The sequence below is a fragment of the Lotus japonicus genome, chromosome 4 (genome assembly GCF_012489685.1).
Source record: "Lotus japonicus ecotype B-129 chromosome 4, LjGifu_v1.2".
In the NCBI taxonomy this organism is placed as follows: Eukaryota; Viridiplantae; Streptophyta; class Magnoliopsida; order Fabales; family Fabaceae; genus Lotus; species Lotus japonicus.
Genome location: NC_080044.1, coordinates 13846781 through 13866234, shown reverse-complemented (window position 1 = coordinate 13866234; position 19454 = coordinate 13846781). Strand labels below are relative to the sequence as shown.

The window sequence follows — 19454 nt, the reverse complement described above, 5'->3', positions numbered from 1 at the left end:
ACGGATCTAGACCTTATATATCAGTGAGGCTAAACATAAAAGAAATTATAGACTAAAATATATTGAAATTTTTTTTTTGAAAAAGAGAAATATTATAGATAAAACCATGAGATAAAGTTTCTCGTGGAAATAGAAGAGTTTACAGTTCAAGACGGACTAGGCTTACAACGAATTATAACAAAAGAAACAAAGTGAAAACAACAGTACAGTAAAGAAACAAGAACAATAAAACAGAGAAAATACAATAGGAAGACAACAATCTATACTATACTAATAGTGGAGGCCGAAAAATAGGAGGTGCATGAGAAATCCACAGCAGCACATAGCAGGTTACAACAAAATTTCTTCTAATGAATTTTTGAGTAGATTGCAAAGTGCTGAGTGAAGGTTTTGTCGTTTATTATAATTTATATGTTTGAGTATATTCTTCTTTATATATGTATTGTATTGGATGACATGATGAACACAATAATTTGAGTGAACATTAATTTCATGATAGATATGAACAACAGACACACAGTATCAAATACATTCAGGAAGAGAATATAATGAAAGCAACACACAGTTGTGAGAGCATATAAAATAGAAGCATATAAATATTTTTTTGAAAAAAAAAAAAAAAAAAACTGGTAGCCACACCTTGCCACAACATGGGCCCGCCCATGGTGGAGGTGGCTCTAAGGTGGGTCCGTCAAGAGTGCAAGGACTATGAAAATTGGCTAGGTAATGATGATATGGATGATGGACCTGCTCGTTGGACCACACCACCGTCGGGTAAGCTCAAGATTAATACTGATGGTGCTTTCTGGGGCTCGCTTGAGAGAATGGGCATGGGTGGCTTGATTTGAAATGATGCGGTGAGTGGATCGCATGTTTTGTTGGTGGTAGTAGGGGCGGGGTCAGCGTTTAAGGCTAAGATTTTGCCCCTGAAATATGGTCTCTTAATGACCTGGAGTATGGATGTGCATGATATAATATGCGAGTTTGATTGTCTTGAGATCATGGTGGCCTTGCGTGATGACAAATTGCATACCATAAGGATGCTTTGGATCTTTGGGAAGTTAAACAGTGGCTACAGCGTAGTTGGACTGTCCAACTTGTTCTTGTATCTCCAGGACTGCTAATGATGCAGCTGATTACCTTGCCACGTTGGGTGTTGATCGCCAGTGCTCGGTTACTCGCTCGAAGGACTCTCCTTCCCATATTCTTACTAGGAATTTGTTAACTTTGTAGTTGTCTTGTGCTTCTTTTAATTTTTCAATATATCAAAAAAAAATATATAACATCAGAATAGTTTAAGATATACTGTAATCAAGATATTAGTAAGAAATTATTATTAGATGCATTTATCTAATTCTAGATTTTAATTATTCACCATCAACTGAGGCTCTCAGAGGTCACATGGTGTGTATATTAATTATCTTATTTTCCCCTCTCAAAATACATTCACCACTTGCCTAAGTAATTTCTCTCTTTCCTCCTCCCATTCATCAACCATTCAATCAATCCCCTTGGAGTATTAAACCACTTTATTCCCTCTATATAAACCACACTCTCCCCACTTTATTCTTCACCCAACAACAACTTCCTTCCCAAGTTCCAACCTTGTTTTCCTCTATTTTTCTCTCCTTCCAGCCATGGCAGCAATCAAGGCCATAACCGCCTTGCTTTTCCTCTCCTTCACAATCTCATTCTCTTTAGACATGTCCATCATAACAATCACTCAACAACCTAGTGTTCCTCGGACCAACGAGGAGGTTATGGCCATGTACGAGGAGTGGCTGGTCAAACACCAGAAAGTGTACAACGCCTTGGGAGAGAAAGACAAGAGGTTCCAAGTTTTCAAAGACAATTTGGGATTCATTGATGACCACAACGCTCAGAACAACACTTACCAACTCGGCTTGAACCGGTTTGCGGACATGACCAATGAGGAATACCGGTCCATGTATTTGGGTGCAAGGAGTGATGCCAGGCGCAGGGTCATGAAAGCGAAGAAGAGCATCACCGGCGGTCACCGGTATGCGTATAACGCCCGTGACCGGTTGCCGGCGCACGTTGATTGGAGGTTGCAAGGTGCGGTTGCTCCGATCAAGGATCAGGGAAGTTGTGGTAAGTGCCTCCTATAATTTTGCCATTTTGTTAGGTGGTGAGATAACCTTTTAATTTATTAACTAATTAAATTGGATTACTTATCGGATAAGTACTTGTTTTAAATTCAAACTACAAGACAACAAACTTTATATTATTGTGTATTTTAAGGTTCTAACTTCTAAGTGCTAACTGATTGTTAGTATATATTATTGTTGTTAAGAAAGGACCACCAGCTGCATATTAAAAGAAATTTAGATGGTAAGAATCTTTTTTCAATATACTTTGAAAGTGATATAATTTGTTCTCTATATATTCTTATAGTTATATTAACAATATAAATTTTGAGTTCAAAAAAATAAAATAAATTTACCTTAAATAAAACAATATAAATGGCTAATTTTAGTGCATTATTTCTTTTTCAGCTATTTAGCAAACTACAAATAATAAATAGAAAAGAGAATACCATATATGAATTGAAATTGAAAGTCATATATTTACATATCATAATTAAATCAATTTAAATGAAAAAGCTAAAATATAAATCAATTATCATTATATTGAATGAAATATTTACATGTTAATTATAATAAAGTCAATTTTCTACCAATTAGATTAATTTTCTGTCAAAAATGATTAATTTTTAAAATTATTGTGTTTATTTTCTTTTAATTAATTATAAATATATTTTGGTCATATATTGTTAAGTGAGTACGAGGGTTGAGTTGAATGAAGGGTGAAGGGTCTCGGATTTAAAAAGTGAGTACACAATAATTCAATTATTAATTAGACATACGCGCATCAAAAAAAAAAATTCAGACATACTTTTATGACGTTTGAACTTATTATGGGTGAACAATATTTCTTTATAAAAAAAAATTGGTGGATAAGATTGCAGTTTGAAGGGTAGAGGTTGACCTTCTGTTAAAATGGGACTGTCAGGTTCTATTTATTTTAATAAATATTTTTTTGGACTGATGCAGGAAGTTGCTGGGCGTTCTCAACAATTGCCACAGTGGAAGCAGTAAACAAGATAGTCACAGGGAAGCTTGTGCCTTTGTCAGAGCAAGAACTGGTGGATTGTGACAGAGCCTACAATGAAGGCTGCAATGGGGGCCTCATGGACTATGCATTTGAGTTCATCATTGGAAATGGTGGCATTGACACTGAGGAAGATTACCCATACAAGGGTGTTGATGGCACATGTGATCCAACCAGGGTCAGTATCCAATTCTTGATAAAATAAAATAATAAAAGATTGAGCTTTTCTAAAATTATTAATTGATTTTTTTTTCTCATGATTTTGGGTGGTTACAGAAAAATTCTAAGGTAGTGAGCATTGATGGGTATGAGGATGTTCCACCATATAATGAGAAAGCATTGAAGAAAGCGGTGTCTCATCAACCCGTTAGCGTTGCTATTGAGGCCTCTGGCAGGGCTTTGCAACTCTATAAATCGGTAAGATTACTCTTAAATTTGGATTAACTTATTTTTTTTAGAATCAATTCTCTCAATTGATATTGATATAGAACCAATTATAGAAGGATTTTTAAACATACACATAATAATGTCAAGCAATGAGTCTTTGAATTTGATTTGAGACTAACTTCCTAAGTTAGTGTTTGCAATGTAGGAATGTGGTAACTAGAACTATGTTCGAAGTCAGTGTTTCGATCAACTTATTTTTCCCTAAATTTTTCATGAAAGCTTGTTCCCAAATTTTGACTTTTGAATCAAGAAAGATTTTCAGACATGCACCTAATAATGTCACCAATGAATCCTTCATTGATTTTGATTTGGGACTATGCTAGTGTTTGCAGTGTAAACATGTGGTCAGGACTATGCACATTGCACAACATCATATATATGCTCTTAAATTTCTTTTTTTCTTTCTTTTCAGGGTGTATTTACTGGTCAATGTGGGACAAGCTTAGATCATGGTGTGGTTGTTGTTGGATATGGCTCTGAAAATGGTAAAGATTATTGGCTAGTGAGGAACTCATGGGGAACTCACTGGGGTGAGGATGGTTACTTCAAGTTAGAGCGTAATGTTAAACACACCTACACTGGCAAGTGTGGAATTGCAATGGAGGCTTCATACCCAGTGAAGAATGGCCAAAACTCTGCAATCTCTACTTCAGCTTATGAAAATGCTGAAGTCTATGTTAGCAGTGCTTGAAATTGAAACATCTCCATCATTACTTTGGAACCACAAGGACCAAGTATTGAAGGTGCAAGAAAGTGGTGACTGTGTTACCTTAGATTTGGGTATTGGACATGCTTTAATGGGCTACTCTTGTACATAGATTTCATCATGTGGAAGTTGCACATGAATATCAATTTGTACTCATTTTCACTTATTGTTATTTGATTTCAATGTTCAATCTGAATTTCAATATGCTAGTTATATTTCTGATATAGATATTTACTGTTTGCCAAGACCCTGTACTTTATTCTTCACTAGGGAAAAACGGTTTACTATTATAATTGCATAAACCAGCATCTTAAGGTACTAGTTTTAATAATTTGTTTGCTTTTTTTTATACTTCAGATTCAATATTATTTCAGTTGCGATCTGATTAACCCGCCTAACTCAACCCTAACATCTTCGGGTTGGATTGGATCAGGTCCAAGATTAAAAAAAAACATAAAATTCTCTGCAACTTAACCTAAAATGTTTTGATTTGTTTGTATTTTATTTATACAAAAAATTCATTCAACTCAGCTCTTGTGCAAATATAAATAGATAGATTTATATAAATAAGAAAGGTTGAGAAACAACCCCTCTCAACAACATGGGTACAGTAACCTGGTCGGCAAACCATATCCATTTCATAAAGAACCAAATCACTTTCAAAAAATTGGTTAACCGGTTTTAAAAAATGGTTATTTGGTTCAAAACTGGTTTTGGACTATAATCATTATCTAAAATAAGTTTTTTAAGAATTGAACCAGATTAACTTCTAAAATTATTGAATTCATTCTTAATTTAAAAAAATAAAAATCACCCTCTAAATAACATTTTCTTTTGAGGGATTGAATCCTATAAATACTTTAGTAATGAATGAATACAGTACTTTGGTAATGGATGAACATCTAATACCTTAGTTTCTAGACGTGAAAAAACTTAAAGTGATTTATTAGATTTCTTAACTGGTTGTGGAACCAGTGAAATCGTGGGATCTCAGGAAAACCCTAAGTATTCATTGGGTTCGTCTCGGGCCGAAAAGCTTGGCTCACTAAAGTCATGCAATCATTCAAATTATCTTCCAAAGGTTGACTACAATTGATTTGTCTTGAATTAGGGTGCTTGTAATGAAAGACTGTGAAGGAATCTTTGCACAAAGCTTTAATGAATACATCGACAATTTGTGTATTGAAGTTGGATGTATCCTAGTAGTAACCTTTTCGTGGATTAAATGATAATCAATATCAATGTGCTTGATGCGAGAATGAAGCACTGGATTATGATTATGAGGCCCAGGAAACACAGTTTGATCAAAGGAACAATAGTACTTTTCCTAGTGGTTGGACATCCTGCCCAATCTGCATCAAAAAAAAATTAAGATTGAGATAAGTATCGGAGGCCATAAGTTAGTGTTCCTTTTATATTATGCAAAATGTGTTTGACAACATGAAAATCCTTTTTGGTCAGATTTTGAAAATGTTGGATGATAACATGCATAATAAGTAAAAGTGGAGAGAGCCATATAAGCAAATTCGGTAGGATCTACAGGCTCACTATTGTCAGATAGTTTAATAGCTTTTGGGTGATGAGAATGTTAATCTTTGAGACTTCTCCACATCTTGATTGTCTTGACATAAAAAGTACGATGTTAGATATGTGCGTTGCACATACATATTTTAATTTTTTTTTAGTAAAATTATATTTATTTTAAAATATGAAATGCAAAGATTTACAAAATAGTAAGTTAAATATTAATGATTTCATACCCTAATAGTCTAATACCTCAGCATTGAGGGTTTCTAAATCAGCAAGAACTGAGAAAGGAGAATGACGATGGCGATGAAGACCCTAGCTTCGAGGGCACTGTCGAGGCAATTCTTGTGTGTCCCCCTGCCCTAGTCTATGACCGCTGGCCGAAAGCCAAAGAGGGATATACATTGAATGTGGATGCTTTTGAGCAGAAGGACAGTGGGCAGTTGTACTTGGGAGGAGTTCTCCGCGATGAAAATGAAGATTGGATACATGGTTTCGCTATGAAGATCAAAAAGAAATGGATGATCCAGTATGGGGAGATGAAAGACTGTGAAGTGGGAATGCGCAAGTATGTGATGTACCAGAATCAGCCCAAAATCACGTTGTTTTGTGATAATTATGATGTGGTCAACTGGGTGAATGACCTCTTGGTTCTACCCAACACGGAGGTGCACAATCATGTCAGGAAACTGTTGGTCATAGTTGGCAGAGTCAGAAAGCAGTGTGCTGACCAAGGCACTGTATTCACTGTTGCGCGCTTATGTGAATGGAGACTGGAACAAAGTGGCACACAATATAGCGCAACATGCTATTAGGAAGAGAGTTGACTGGGCAGACTATAAATCCCCCAAATGACATTATCAAGGCCCAGCTGCAGAAGGACAAAGATTCTCTAAGTAAACCATGAGGTTAGGGTTGATTGTTTGGAGTCATCAGCTTTTTTGGAGTCAGCAACTTTTTGTGAATTGTGTGTGGTTGCGCTCTGTTTTAGAAACTAGGATTTTGTATCTTGTGTGATTCTACAGTTTGTTAATTGTGTGTGATACACGGATAAGCGATTCTACAGTTTGTTAAACTTGATTCAACCGGTTATTAAAATGAATTGAGCAATTTGCGTTTCAAAAAAAAATATTAATGATGTCAATATTTATAGTATTTGCTAATAATTAAAAAATTGTGTAGAAATAGAACTAACAATAAATCATACAACTAACTTAATTACTACATTTAAAATAAAAAAATTAATTACTCATACTAAATAAATGTAAATTGTTTTAAACAACCTTACTTTATTAATAAGAGTTTTTTGAAATAAAAAATTTATTTTGATTTCTTAATATTATTAATTTTACAAAATATGTCAATCAAAAATATATGTTTCATAAATGTTGTGATTTTTATACATGTATGTAGATACACATATATAGATAGTAAACATGCATTATAGGTGTGTTATATAAACATGCATTTATACTTCTTGAATGGAAATACTTTGACTCTATGAAGTAATCTAGAAATGTCTAGAGGTATTTTGAATTTCTATTATAAATATGATAAATATATGTAAAGAATTACTTACATATTGTTATCAAATAATGATTGATAGTTAGAACTTTGATTTCAATATTTCATTTTTTGATTTATTATTATTCTATTAATTTATAAAAAGGCTAAATACGGAAATTAAATCTAAGGTTTTTTATTTGAATGATATTATTTAATAATATGAGAAATATTTTATCAGACTATATTTATTGAAAATGATGATTTTCAAGTTATTTTAATATTTAACTATATGATTCAAAATGATCACACTTAATGTTCATATGACTTCACTCGCGCCCCTTCAGTCGCCGTCATCACTCGCTTTCGCTCTTTCCCCATCGTTGCTCATGGTCTCAAATTTGTGACGGGTTATGGCTGATTGGTTTTGGTTCTTTGGGTTTGCTTCCAGCATTGGTTTTGGAGGGGGAAGCAATGTTTGACGGGAGAGGCTACGAGGGGCCCTCCATGATTTGTGAGGAGGACGGTCATGGGCTCACAATAAGGAGATGTTTATCTCCTTCTCCTTTTCCAGGTGCAATTGGATCTTTTGGTTTGCACGATTTGGGTGACTCTTTGTTGCAAGTGTCGTGCGACTGATAGATTGTTTGCACCTGTCGTTTGCTTTCGACTTTAATAGGGATCTCTCCTAGTGGTGTAAACGTTAGAGGTTGCTTTCTTGGAAGGTCTATAGAGGTTTTTAGCGCGTCTTTGTTGTAGTGACTGAGTTTTAGTGGTTTTTATCAGGTATTTGTTGGCTCGACTACTGTACCCATGTTGGGAGGAGTTGTTTCTCAACATTGTATATATATATATGTTGGGAGGGGTTGTTTCTCAACATTGTTCATGTGCGTCCCGCTGCTGTTGCAAACCCTACCGCGGGTCATCGAGTTGCTTCGCACCGTTGTGGCAAAATTTTACACAGCGAACCAAAGCCCCTTTTCTGCTCGGGTTGCTGAAGTTTATTGTTTGTTTTATTTGAGAAATGTTTTGAGCAAGTATTATTCTTCTTCTTCATGTTCTTGATATATCTCTGTATGAGCAAGCATTGTATGAGTTCAATTGTTGTATTTTAAGCATTGTGATATTGCTTATTTAGGGATTGTTATCCCCATTGATGTAAGTGTTATGGCTTGAATCTAACTTACCCTTTTACTGTACCCATGTTGGAGAAATATTGAAAATCAACTTTATTGAAGAAGGCAGGATTAAAATATACAAAATTGGATAGAAATAGAAATACACAAATGATATAAAAGAATATTCCTTTCCTAAGCTAACTAACTAATAGAAATCCAAAGTGAAATCTGCATCAATTGTAATGAAAAAGGAATATGAGTAATTACCGAAAACAAAGGAATGTGAGTTACCATGGACATAGCTCCCAACTCAAAGAAAATGAACCAAAAAAAAGAGGTTATCAAACGTAGAAACTTTAGTACGTATTTGCACAATTAGAAGAAAGTGCTATTGGACTGGTGGAAGTTTTAAGCTATTCTTGGAATGAATTGTTAGCCAATGCAGAGGAGAAATTCACGTGTTCTTCCCATTCTTGATCTTTGCAATTCCAAGTAAATGAAAGCCATCTGATTCTTGATGGAAGAGAGGTACTGGCAACAAACTGAGATCCATGTTTTAGCTTCTGAGGTAGCCCAGACCAATAGGTCCTTTAATCAAAGGCTCCACTAATTTTATGTGTGCTTTGCTTATCTCTTTCTTAGGAATCTGTCACTAAAAATTGTTGTCAAATACATGTTGATGGAGTATTCTCAAATAAATAAAAACACATTTAAAAATATTAATTTATTATGTGCACATTTATTTTTTAATTGTAACTTTCACTAAAATCCCTTTGGGATTCCATCACTTTACTAACTCTCATATGTTTTAATTTTATCAAATCATCTGCACATTAATAATTGTGCATAATCCCTACGTATTAATTGACATCAGTTTCAATTTTTTTAATAGATTTAATGGTGTTACATAGTCTTTAGTTAAAACAAAATAAAAAGACACATGAGTGTGCATAATTATAGAAGTTAGAAAATTAGTTTCATAAAAGTAGTACTTGAAGAAAATTTCTAAAAATATATTAATTTTATTTATTTGTGCACCTTTATTATTCAATTGTAACCTTAACTAAAATTCCCTTAGGATTCCATCACTTTGCTAACCCCCTTATGTTTTACTCCCTCCGTTCCTTAATATAAGAACCAAGCAACCACTTCACATCCTTTAAGAAATTTAGCTAATCTAGATAATTGCATTAAATTTGTTTTCAATTTATATCAACTTCCCAAAGTTACCCTCCACCTATTATTCTTAATTTCTATGCATCATTGATGCTATAGCAAGTGGAAAGAGAGAAAAATTCAATTAAATAATGACATTCTTGTCCAAAAATAATTAATTCTCCACAAACTTGAAGTTGGTTCTTATTAAAAGGACCAAGTACACTTTCTATTTGCTTCTTATAAATAGGAACGGATGGAGTAATGTAATCAAATCATTTGCACATTAATACATTGTGCACAACTCCTTTGTATTAATTGACATCAGTTTCACTTTTTTTAATAGACTTAATGGTGTTACATAGCCTTTAGTTACAACAAAACAAATTTAGTTAATAATTGTGCACAACCCCTACGTATTAATTGACATAACTTGTTGCTTTAACATTTCTTTGCATCACTACCCTCTCCAATTTTGTTTCATTGTCTACTGTACTTTTATGTTTTTCATAACAGGCTATGCACTATGGAGACTTTCTAAGCCACCGGAGTTCTCAATCTTCTTCCACGAACTTACAAAACCTTGATGAGCAATGTTGGGTTCTTCAACCGTCGTCTGTTTCATTCTTCTTTAATCCACACTTCTAAAGATGTATGTGTCTCTTTTGCAATTGGATATCTCTCATTCTTTTTCGGTACCAATAGAACAAATCACTTGAAATATTTAACTAAAAGTCTTGTCCATATTAGAAGGATATATGGATGAGAGGCAATGATATTAATATTTTAAGGATAAAAGAATTCTAAGAAGAGTGAAGGAATAGATACCACATCATGTAAATATCGAAATCATGATTTGGGAGCTTGGTCATCCTCATCATTTGTATCGTTACTGTTGCAACAACTATCATTCATAGTGTGCATTTTCCCAGTCAATTCAGTTTATCTTCAAAGTTGTTCAGCTATGGAAGAGTTCCTTCATCTTGATTATTTAAACCAAATTGCAAACACAAATTCTTATTTTTGTGTTTCAAAGCCACGCAAAAAAATTGATGCAAGTTGAGTCTTCACCTAATAAAATAGAAATTTGTAAATTCAAGCATGAAAGTTTAAAGGAAGGAAATGCAAATTTAGTATACAACTTTCAAATCATGATTCCTTTACACATTTGTCTTGCTTTGCTTGTTTCCTCATAACAATCTAATTTATTCTCTTCTCCACTCGTACAGTTTGAAACTGAAATTAACAAAAACCAAATTATAATATTCTAAATTAGAAGCTCAAACGTTGATAGACACACTCACTTTTTAAAAACTCGGCAAAAGACAAAGAAATGATCAAATAAAAGGAAAAAGCAAAAGGGGTAAGCAAAAGATACAGTGAAAGAACATTCACCATTTGAGAGTTTGATCAAGCTTGAAGGGCCTATGACCGAATCTACTATAAACCAAATAAAAAACAAAGATAAATGTAAGAAAACCGGCAAAAAAGGTATGGAGCAAAGAAGTATTTATACATGTAGGTTAAGCTTTGAAGAAGTTGGAAGGTTTAAAGAAACTGAAGAATATTGAAGGTCTCTTCAAAGGTTTTTAGAACCCCTATGAATGAATGCATTGATTTTTACAATTAAGTTTAGTGAATACAATGCAAAAAGACAATGAGGTTGCTATGAAACGGACAGATGTGATTGAATCTTGGAGAATAATTTTCATTTTTACCAAAATAACCACAGTCAAATTTTCAATATAGTGTAATAAATTGTTGAATTAATTTTTACCCTCAAAGTTGCAAAAACTTCTCCTCTATACATACATATGAGCAGTGCTATTTGGCCCGACAGGATTTGGCACGAGAGTGCACGAACAACAGTTAGTGGCGGTTTCAAATCGCCACTAATTTGCGGTGCCAGAAAAAAAACGCAAGGTTTACACATTTCTGGCGGTTTTAAACCGCCACTAGTTTACTGTGCCAGAAAAAACCGCAAGCGTTAAACATTTCTGACGGTTTAAAACCACCAGAAACTTACTCGTGCTCCTGTCGTGCTTACATCCTCGTGCACTCTATCATTTAACATTCAAGAAAATGTTAAATTTAAGTGTAGTGTAGAGCAAGAAAATCTCCTCCTCCTCTTGCAAGCATCTTTCAGTCTGCAACCGTTCTCCACAAAATTGCATCCTAGCTCATTCATATGCGTCGACGTTGTCGTTGTGAACCCTATCGCAGGTCATCGAGTTGCTTCACGCCGATGTGACAAAATTCTACACAGCGAACCAAAGCCTCTTTCTGATCTCTTCGTTCGCCACAATGACCCATTTGACATTCTCCCTTACATGCTCGGGTTGCTGAAGTTTATTGATTGTTCTATTTGAGAAATGGTCTTGAGCAAGTCTTCTTCTTCACGTTCTTGGTATATCTCTGTATGAACAAGCATAGTATGAGTTCAATTGTTGTATTTTAAGCATTGTCATATTGCTCCTTTACGCTTTGTTTGTTACCACTGATTTTGTGCAGAGAGAGATAAAGTAGATGGAGTTTGAGGAGAGAGTTTTATTCCACCATCGTTTGGTTTTAATTACTGTAGCGCAGAGAGAGGGGAAAGAGGGTGATTCATCTGCTTTTTCTGGTCTTTTCATTTTGAAGAGAGATGCAACTTCATCACGTTTTTTCTTTCCTTTTACCTTTATGTCCTTATGTCTTTTCTGAATACAATTATTTTATTATTTTATATATTGGTCCAAATGTCTTTTAATATAAAATATAACTTTACACCTCATTCTTTCTCTTCTCTTTCTCTTCTATCTCTATTATACCAAACAACCTACAAATCTACTCTATTTCTCACATATTTCTCTCTACTCATCATCTCTCTTCTATACTCTCTCTTCTGTATCTCTCTCTTCTCTACCAATCAAAGTGTTAGGAATTGTTATCCCCATTAATATAAGTGTTATGACTTCAATCTCATCTATTTTGATAAAATAAAAACATTGTTATTATGTTAAACTCTAGCACAATCTTCGCTATGAGACCATTAAGGAAAAACTTACCCTTCTAGAAAAAATACAACCTTCCTACACTTGGAGTTTCCTAATGTCATTCCCTAAAGCCGCTACAGTCATGGTGCAGTAGTCATATGTCTTAATCTGATAGCTCCGATTTAAAATGACCACTAGAGACTAAAGTTGATCTTTCAAATCTGAGTTGTCTAATCGCAGAATATCCAAATCCTTTGTGGAGCCTGCTGGAGTGCTAAATTTTTTTGTTTGGAGTGCAGAGCCATGGGGGCTAGGGACAGGAAATTTCCTATATATAAGACCAAATACAATGGTTTGTTGAATTTACTTACTCTCAACACTATTTTTTCTCTTTCCAACACTCCACATCATCTTCTCTCTCCATTTCAACACTCATTCAACTTTTACCCACTCCAGTGGTTTTTCATTCAACACCCTACCCCACCACTCATCCTACCCCACCACTTTTTTATTTCATATTTTTATTTAATTTTATATTTTTGTTTTTATGATTACATAAAATTACAATTATCGATTTAAATTAATTTGTTGGGATTTTGAGGACATTGGTTGGAAAATTGATTTGGATCTTGATAATTGTTAGGATTTTGAGGACGTGGCTTGAAAAATTGATTTGGATCTTGATAATTGTTGGGATTTTGGTAGTTAAATGGGTAGTTAGAAGAATTCTGGGTGTTGAAATGGTAATTGTTGTAATCCATTTCAAAACAAAGGCTTATAAAGATAATAAGATGGTGAAAAACTTGGTTTTTTTTCTGTGTCCAAATCAAACGAACCAAGTATCTATTTATAGAGGAAAAAAAATCATGAATTTTGGTTAAAAAAAAGTTTCCATTAAAAAAAAATTTCGATGAAATAATTGAGTTCAAAAAATAAAGATGATAAAAATTCAGCGACTCAATCAAAGTCAGCCACGTGTCACACTCAAAGATTCCCGTCAATTTTCTCTCTCCTCCAGTAGGCTCCCACGCGCCTTGTTTGCGCGTGGAGAGCACGCGCCTGACATTTCCCAATCTGAAGCCGTCACATGGCAGCCGGCTCCCCTCTCAACATTGTTGACTCCTCTCAACACTTTTCTCCCCCACCTCATCTTCAACAAACCTCAACCAACCACTGCACACCCTCAACAAAATTCAACCCCCCTCTCAACAAACCATTGTATTTGGTCTAAGCCAATGCTTCGAGTGCTTAATTTGTTTCATTTCAGTCTTTCTGATTCCTTTTTGTCGCACCGGAAAAAACAACATCAACACTACCAAACAATTTCAGCTAAATTGTATCAGCCTTTGTTTTGTACGAGCAACATGAGCTCAACTATACGTGCAACTACGATTTGATAGATTCCTCTTAATTTACAACCACTTATAACCAATCCATTGCGGATATGACTGACCCGTTGGAAAATGTTTTCTTCACACCTCATTTTGAGGTGGAAGGAGGTGGAAGAGGAGAGAGATAGGAAGAAAAGAAAAAGTAAGAGAGAGAAAGTATGAGATGTGATAGATGATAAGAGGAGAGAGGTAGAAACAAAAATATGTGGAAATGAAGTGTTTAAAAGATGAGGTGTGTATATATCATTACTCTTTCACCAACCATCAACGATATGACCAAATAAACAAATCTAGGCAAGTGAAAAAGTTCACACTGGGTTCAATCATTGATTATTCTTATTTCATATAGACGGCACGTAAAGATTGGCAGGGAAATTTCCTAAGCAAATGCTATACAATAGACCCCCTTTTAAAAGGTTCCCATGACTAAATGAATGGACCAAGTAATCGTTTCATCAAAATAATGTGCCCAGGGAAAAAAAAAAAGGTATAAAGATTACCATGGACACTATCTTCAATAAGGGGAGAAAAATTGCATTCTGTGTAGTTTAAAGAAAAGGGGGTTCCTCAAAAGCAAATGGATTAAGAAAAGAGAAGAATGAAAGATAGAAAATAGATGATAAAATGTGAAATATAGATCAGTATAACCGCATTGCAAATAATGAAGGGAGATTCATGCAACATAATGTACCTAAAATTCCCGTTATTTGACTAAGAATTCAGAAATAAGAGGCATTTGTACAGAAACAGAAAATAAAGGAAAAGGAATCGATGCAATGAGTCCTTAAAACCCCAATATCTCACTTGAGCTGAATCCTTTGCTAACGCGTAAAAAACATTCAGGAATTCCAAAGTCTAAACAACTACACAACTGGGAATTAAACATCCAGTTGCCCATGGTAGACCTCAAAGCAAACTTTTCCAGCTGCTATCACATCCTCAGATTGCACTATCTGTCAAAATATACTGCAAATGATATCTAGCCACATGTGGGTCTGTGTCTTAAATGAAGCAAATGAAGTTTCAATTAACCTGTATTTCAGTCATCTGAAAGGGTTGTGCTTTCTGCTGATGCCCGCTTTCCATCATACCGCTAAAAGTGAAATAAACAAAACCAAATCTTTATCAGCAACAAAGGTATAATTATATTCAAAACACCATCGAATGAACTCAGCCATAGAAAATTGATGAAAACAACTTCACATGAATGGAAAATATAAAATTTACCATCTTTCCAAATGAAAATGGTACATATTTGTATCTGATCATGTGAGCTATTTGTCTCCTCATAGTAAGAGTGAAGAGGGTCACCCAGTAGAAGAGGAGAATTGGCCAGAAGACAGGAACATCAAAGGCACTAAAGAAAGTCATCACAAATGCAATGCAAAATGCCTTCGTGATTGAGTACCTGTTCGGAAAATAAAATTGAGAAGCTTCAATAGAAATAAGTCTGCAGGTCAAAATCCTAAGGGTAAAAGTGTAAAGGGATAAGTATCTTCCCTAAGTTAACAAGGAACTTGCTTCCAGAATTTAAAAGCACAGAACCCAAAAGAAAATTATCCAAATAGCACTCACTTATTTATGTTAAAAAATGACACAATCTTCATGGAATGAAGTAATACAACATTTTCAAACACTAATTTTTCAAAGTATCAAAGCCAGCACAAAAGTATAGACATTGACAAAGAGCAATAGAAACTTTAAGGAAAGGACTCAGTCCATCAAGATCTCTTTTCAAAATTCATAATTGTCAGACAATGCAATGCTATTTTGTACTGTGGGCACTTGAACAATTCATAATTTGTGTAAAATCACAATTACATTCTTGTCAGAAAAACACTAACAGATCTCTATTTGCTCATTTCACATGTCTATACTTAGTTTCACACACGATAACAATTTCTCAGATAAATTTTTACAGATAGATAACTGTAAATAACACAACATTAGTAGCTTAAAAAAATCACAATTTTCATAGAGAAAAATATAACAATTAGTTGTACTGATCTTTTCTATATTTTGCAGCTTGATTTCCTCTGAAACTAAAACTAACAGATTGTGCAGCTCATTTGTGTTTTATATGTATGTCAGGGCTCAGATTATAGTTATTGAATCGAGATTCAAATCATGAATCAATTTTTTTTTATGTATCGTAAGATACATGATACAAAAAAATCAAGTTATAAATGGAAACATAAGCTGATATTTCATATAATAAATATTAAACTAATACAGGACCCAAGCCATAAATCAAAATAAGAAGAAAAATAGTGGGTGCCTATACTTAATAAGATGAAAAAAATGCAAATTACTTTCCTACTACATATACTTAGATTCTAGTAAATAATTATAATCTAACTAATTGAATCATTCACCATCCCCAAGGTCAACACTAATCTGTAGCAATAACAAATTTCACAACAGCAGTAAGCAATTATCCCATAAGGAAACTCAGTAGTAGATGGAGAGAAGCACAAGGGGACCGAAACAACAAAGGAGACATGTTTCTTTGGTGAGCCAGAAATGTCACATGAATCGATAGTAGTGAGGACTGAGGACCAAAGTAGGGTTTGATTTTTAAGAGAATGGCCATTTCTGGCCTCTTCTGTAAAACTTCAAAAAAGCACCATAAACCTATACTGGCCACACAACTCAACCCGACTAAAGTGCAACCTGCACGCAACTTTGAATCGTAAGATTCACCCGCGAACCGTAAATCATATGACTCATCACTGAATCGGAGATACTAAATGAGATTCAGGTTCATTTTAGATCCATACTGCGATATGTATCGAAGCCTCAAGAATTTGTATCTATGGCTCAGAATTTAAAAGAACTTGAAATGCAAGGGAATTATATTACATATATTTAATTTCCTTAGATTGCAAAAAATTCTTTCTTCAGATAACTAATTGTTTGAAACAAGGAAAAACTTGTACATGATGGGCATTTAATTGTCCCAATAGATGTAAGGGGACAAATAGATTGTCAGCTTGATGAACGGCAAGAAAACGCTAATGGATTTAAGGTAAAAGCTTTACTGAGCCACCTAAAAGAGATGGTCAGTGTCGTTGATCTTAGCTTCCTTTGTTAGCACCAAAGCAATGTCCTATTAACTCGGCTGGACAACCATGAGTGGCTTACTCTTTAGCTGCAAAGACAATTTGCAGAGACAAATAGATAAGGAATCTGTGCTATTATTTGGAAAATTAGAATTAGTTTGATGGCCAGCATAGCATCGAGGAGCTTTGGAGATATAGATTAGACAGAGTACACAGGCAATGAATATTGTTTATGTAAGGTGACCGACCATGTTGCGTGATTTCAGCGACATCCTCGGGATCTGGAAGGGAGTGTTTCTTTCATGAAGGCCGACCGACATGCCAAAATTTCCGCTGAATGTCGTTACATTGAGAATTAAATGAATGCCAGAAATCAGGAACATCATAATTGACACAATGACTATGGAGGTCCACTCATTAAATGGTGCAAACCATACCAGTATCATAAGAAGGGGACCGAGCAGAGTTGAGGGATACTCACTTTCAACTTAGCTAGGTCTCCTAGGTTTACTATGTGAACAAATATGCCTTGGAATTAGGGTCTGGATTCGGGTTGTGGTAACCATGATTAATCAGAATCACCCTAGTTTGGTTCTGTAATGCTGAAACAGATCTTTCAGGGGATCACCATGCAGAGGCTGCAGCACAACGGATCGCGCCAATTTCTCGGCTACTTACACTTGATCACTTCCTCTATATTATAGCAGCAAGGGTGGGTGGTGAATCCTCAAACACAACCTCAAACTGCATGCACTATATTGATTTTCCATCTATACTCAATTTTCAATTTTCTACACCATTGACATATAAGAACAACAACAACTCAACCAATAACTCATCATCACAAACTAATCGAATCGAATCATCCAAGATTGTCCGAATTGATCTAAAATCCCAAATCCAAAATTGAATCGAGGAACAAACCCTAGAAACAGAAATGGCGAATTGGGAAAGCGAAAGAAGGAGGACGGGAAGTTACCAGAACTTGAACTCCGGGAGGCGGCGAACGAAGGGGCGAAACTCGTCGGAAGTGGAGGTGGGGAGGGAGGGGCCACCGGAATCTTGAACCTCGGGATCGACCTGAGGGGAAAGGAAGCCGATCAGAAGGTTGAGGATGTAAATGCCGAGACCGTAGGAAACGATGTAGAATCCTTCCACCATGTAGACGCGGAGCGCGTACACCAGCGCCACCACCAGGCACCCCAACCACCGCTTCGCCACGTACGGCGTCGCTTTGTCCAGGAGGTGTTGGTACCGCCGTGACACCTCGAACTTCCACCGCGATACGGCGGCCGCCGGGGATGTAGCCTCCGCCTCCGCATCCATCGCTGGGACCCACTGGCAGTTTGTGATAGACAATTTCCCCTTCTCTCTCTCCTCGGTTTGCGGGCGAGTTTGGTCGTCGATTATTTGCACTTTTATTTCTTTTTATTGCCTTTTCTCCTTTTTCATTCTCCTTTTATTGCTAGTACGGCTATTAATAAATTCAATGCTAAATAATGCATTTTTTTCAAGGATAATTCTCGGAAAAATTTATTTATTATGGTCCTCTAAAAACTTGTGTAAAGTTACACCAAAGCATTTTAATCCACTATAACAGCTTTTTAAAAAAAAATTCCAAAAATCATATTTTCTTAATCAAACATTTATCCTTAATGTGTAAAAAAAAACACTTATTCTTAATCTTATCATCTTCATCACTCATCTTCTTCACATCATTTTCTTCAACCCATATTTCAGAACCTCACCCCAGATCTGAAACTCAACCCCAAATCTTTTCCATCTTCCTCCCCTCCTCATCACACAGGAATGTTGAAGAATGAAACAAAAAAATGAGTTTTCAGATCTGGGTATGGTGATGGTGGTGCACCGCCGGCCACCACTCCTCTCCTCCATTCAAAATCACGGACCTCCATCACCATCCTCAACCAATTCCAGAGCCGTTTCTTCGAACTCCACCGCACTACACTTCAACCTAGCAAGATCGAACCAGATCTGGGAATTCTTCTTCAGATCTAGAGATTGTGGCGGCGCGAGAGAGGAGCAGCGAGAGAGGCGCAGCGGATCGGAACTCGTGATCTGCCTCCTTCACCGTCACCAGCCACCGTCGTCGAACCCTCACCACAGATCGACCCATCTACCACCTTCGCGAAACTTCCATGTCTCGTTGACAACCTCCTGCGTGATCAGGGAGAGAGAGAGAGAGAGAGAGAGAGAGAGAGAGAGAGAGGAGTTGGTGGTGCGTGATTCTGGGTGAGGAAAGGAGATGGCGCGAGTTCAGGGAAGAGAAGGAGATGGTGGTGGTGGCGTAGCCATGGGAGAAGAGGAGGTGGCGGCTATAGCAGAAAAGGAGAAACTCAAAGCCATGTTTCTGGATTTTTTGCATTTGAAGTTTTCTGGAGTTGAAGTTGAAGTTGTGGATCTGGGTTCTCGGTTTC

The 19454-nt window shown here is 35.7% G+C and overlaps 2 protein-coding genes across 3 annotated transcripts; one reads left to right on the top strand and one right to left on the bottom strand.

Moving 5' to 3' along the window:
• The first annotated feature begins 1523 nt into the window (after positions 1–1523).
• On the top strand, positions 1524–4481 carry LOC130711399 (cysteine proteinase mucunain-like). Its single transcript, XM_057560992.1, has 4 exons — positions 1524–2112; positions 3075–3310; positions 3409–3549; positions 3992–4481. The coding sequence occupies exons 1-4, from the start codon at positions 1638–1640 to the stop codon at positions 4268–4270; spliced, it is 1131 nt and encodes a 376-aa protein (XP_057416975.1). The 5' UTR covers positions 1524–1637; the 3' UTR covers positions 4271–4481.
• Positions 4482–14579: 10098 nt separating this feature from the next.
• Positions 14580–18457, bottom strand: LOC130710971 (protein RER1A-like). 2 transcript variants are annotated; one of them, XM_057560383.1, is made up of 4 exons: positions 17996–18457; positions 15182–15362; positions 14987–15047; positions 14580–14907 (listed from the first exon to the last, which is right to left on the bottom strand). In XM_057560383.1, the coding sequence occupies exons 1-3, from the start codon at positions 18340–18342 to the stop codon at positions 14994–14996; spliced, it is 582 nt and encodes a 193-aa protein (XP_057416366.1). In that variant the 5' UTR covers positions 18343–18457; the 3' UTR covers positions 14580–14907; positions 14987–14993. The 2 variants fall into 2 exon arrangements, with proteins under 2 accessions (XP_057416366.1, XP_057416365.1); XM_057560382.1 differs by having other exon boundaries at positions 14580–15047.
• Between the last annotated feature and the right edge of the window lie 997 nt (positions 18458–19454).

Coding starts and splice junctions, on each gene's coding strand:
- LOC130711399 (XM_057560992.1), top strand. CDS start 1,638: ATGGCAGCAATCAAGGCCATAACCGCCTTGCTTTTCCTCTCCTTCACA. Junction 2,113..3,074: donor CAAGGATCAGGGAAGTTGTG/GTAAGTGCCTCC, acceptor GGACTGATGCAG/GAAGTTGCTGGGCGTTCTCA. Junction 3,311..3,408: donor GCACATGTGATCCAACCAGG/GTCAGTATCCAA, acceptor GGGTGGTTACAG/AAAAATTCTAAGGTAGTGAG.
- LOC130710971 (XM_057560382.1), bottom strand. CDS start 18,342: ATGGATGCGGAGGCGGAGGCTACATCCCCGGCGGCCGCCGTATCGCGG. Junction 15,363..17,995: donor CTCCCGGAGTTCAAGTTCTG/GTAACTTCCCGT, acceptor TTTTCCGAACAG/GTACTCAATCACGAAGGCAT. Junction 15,048..15,181: donor CATTTTCATTTGGAAAGATG/GTAAATTTTATA, acceptor TTTCACTTTTAG/CGGTATGATGGAAAGCGGGC.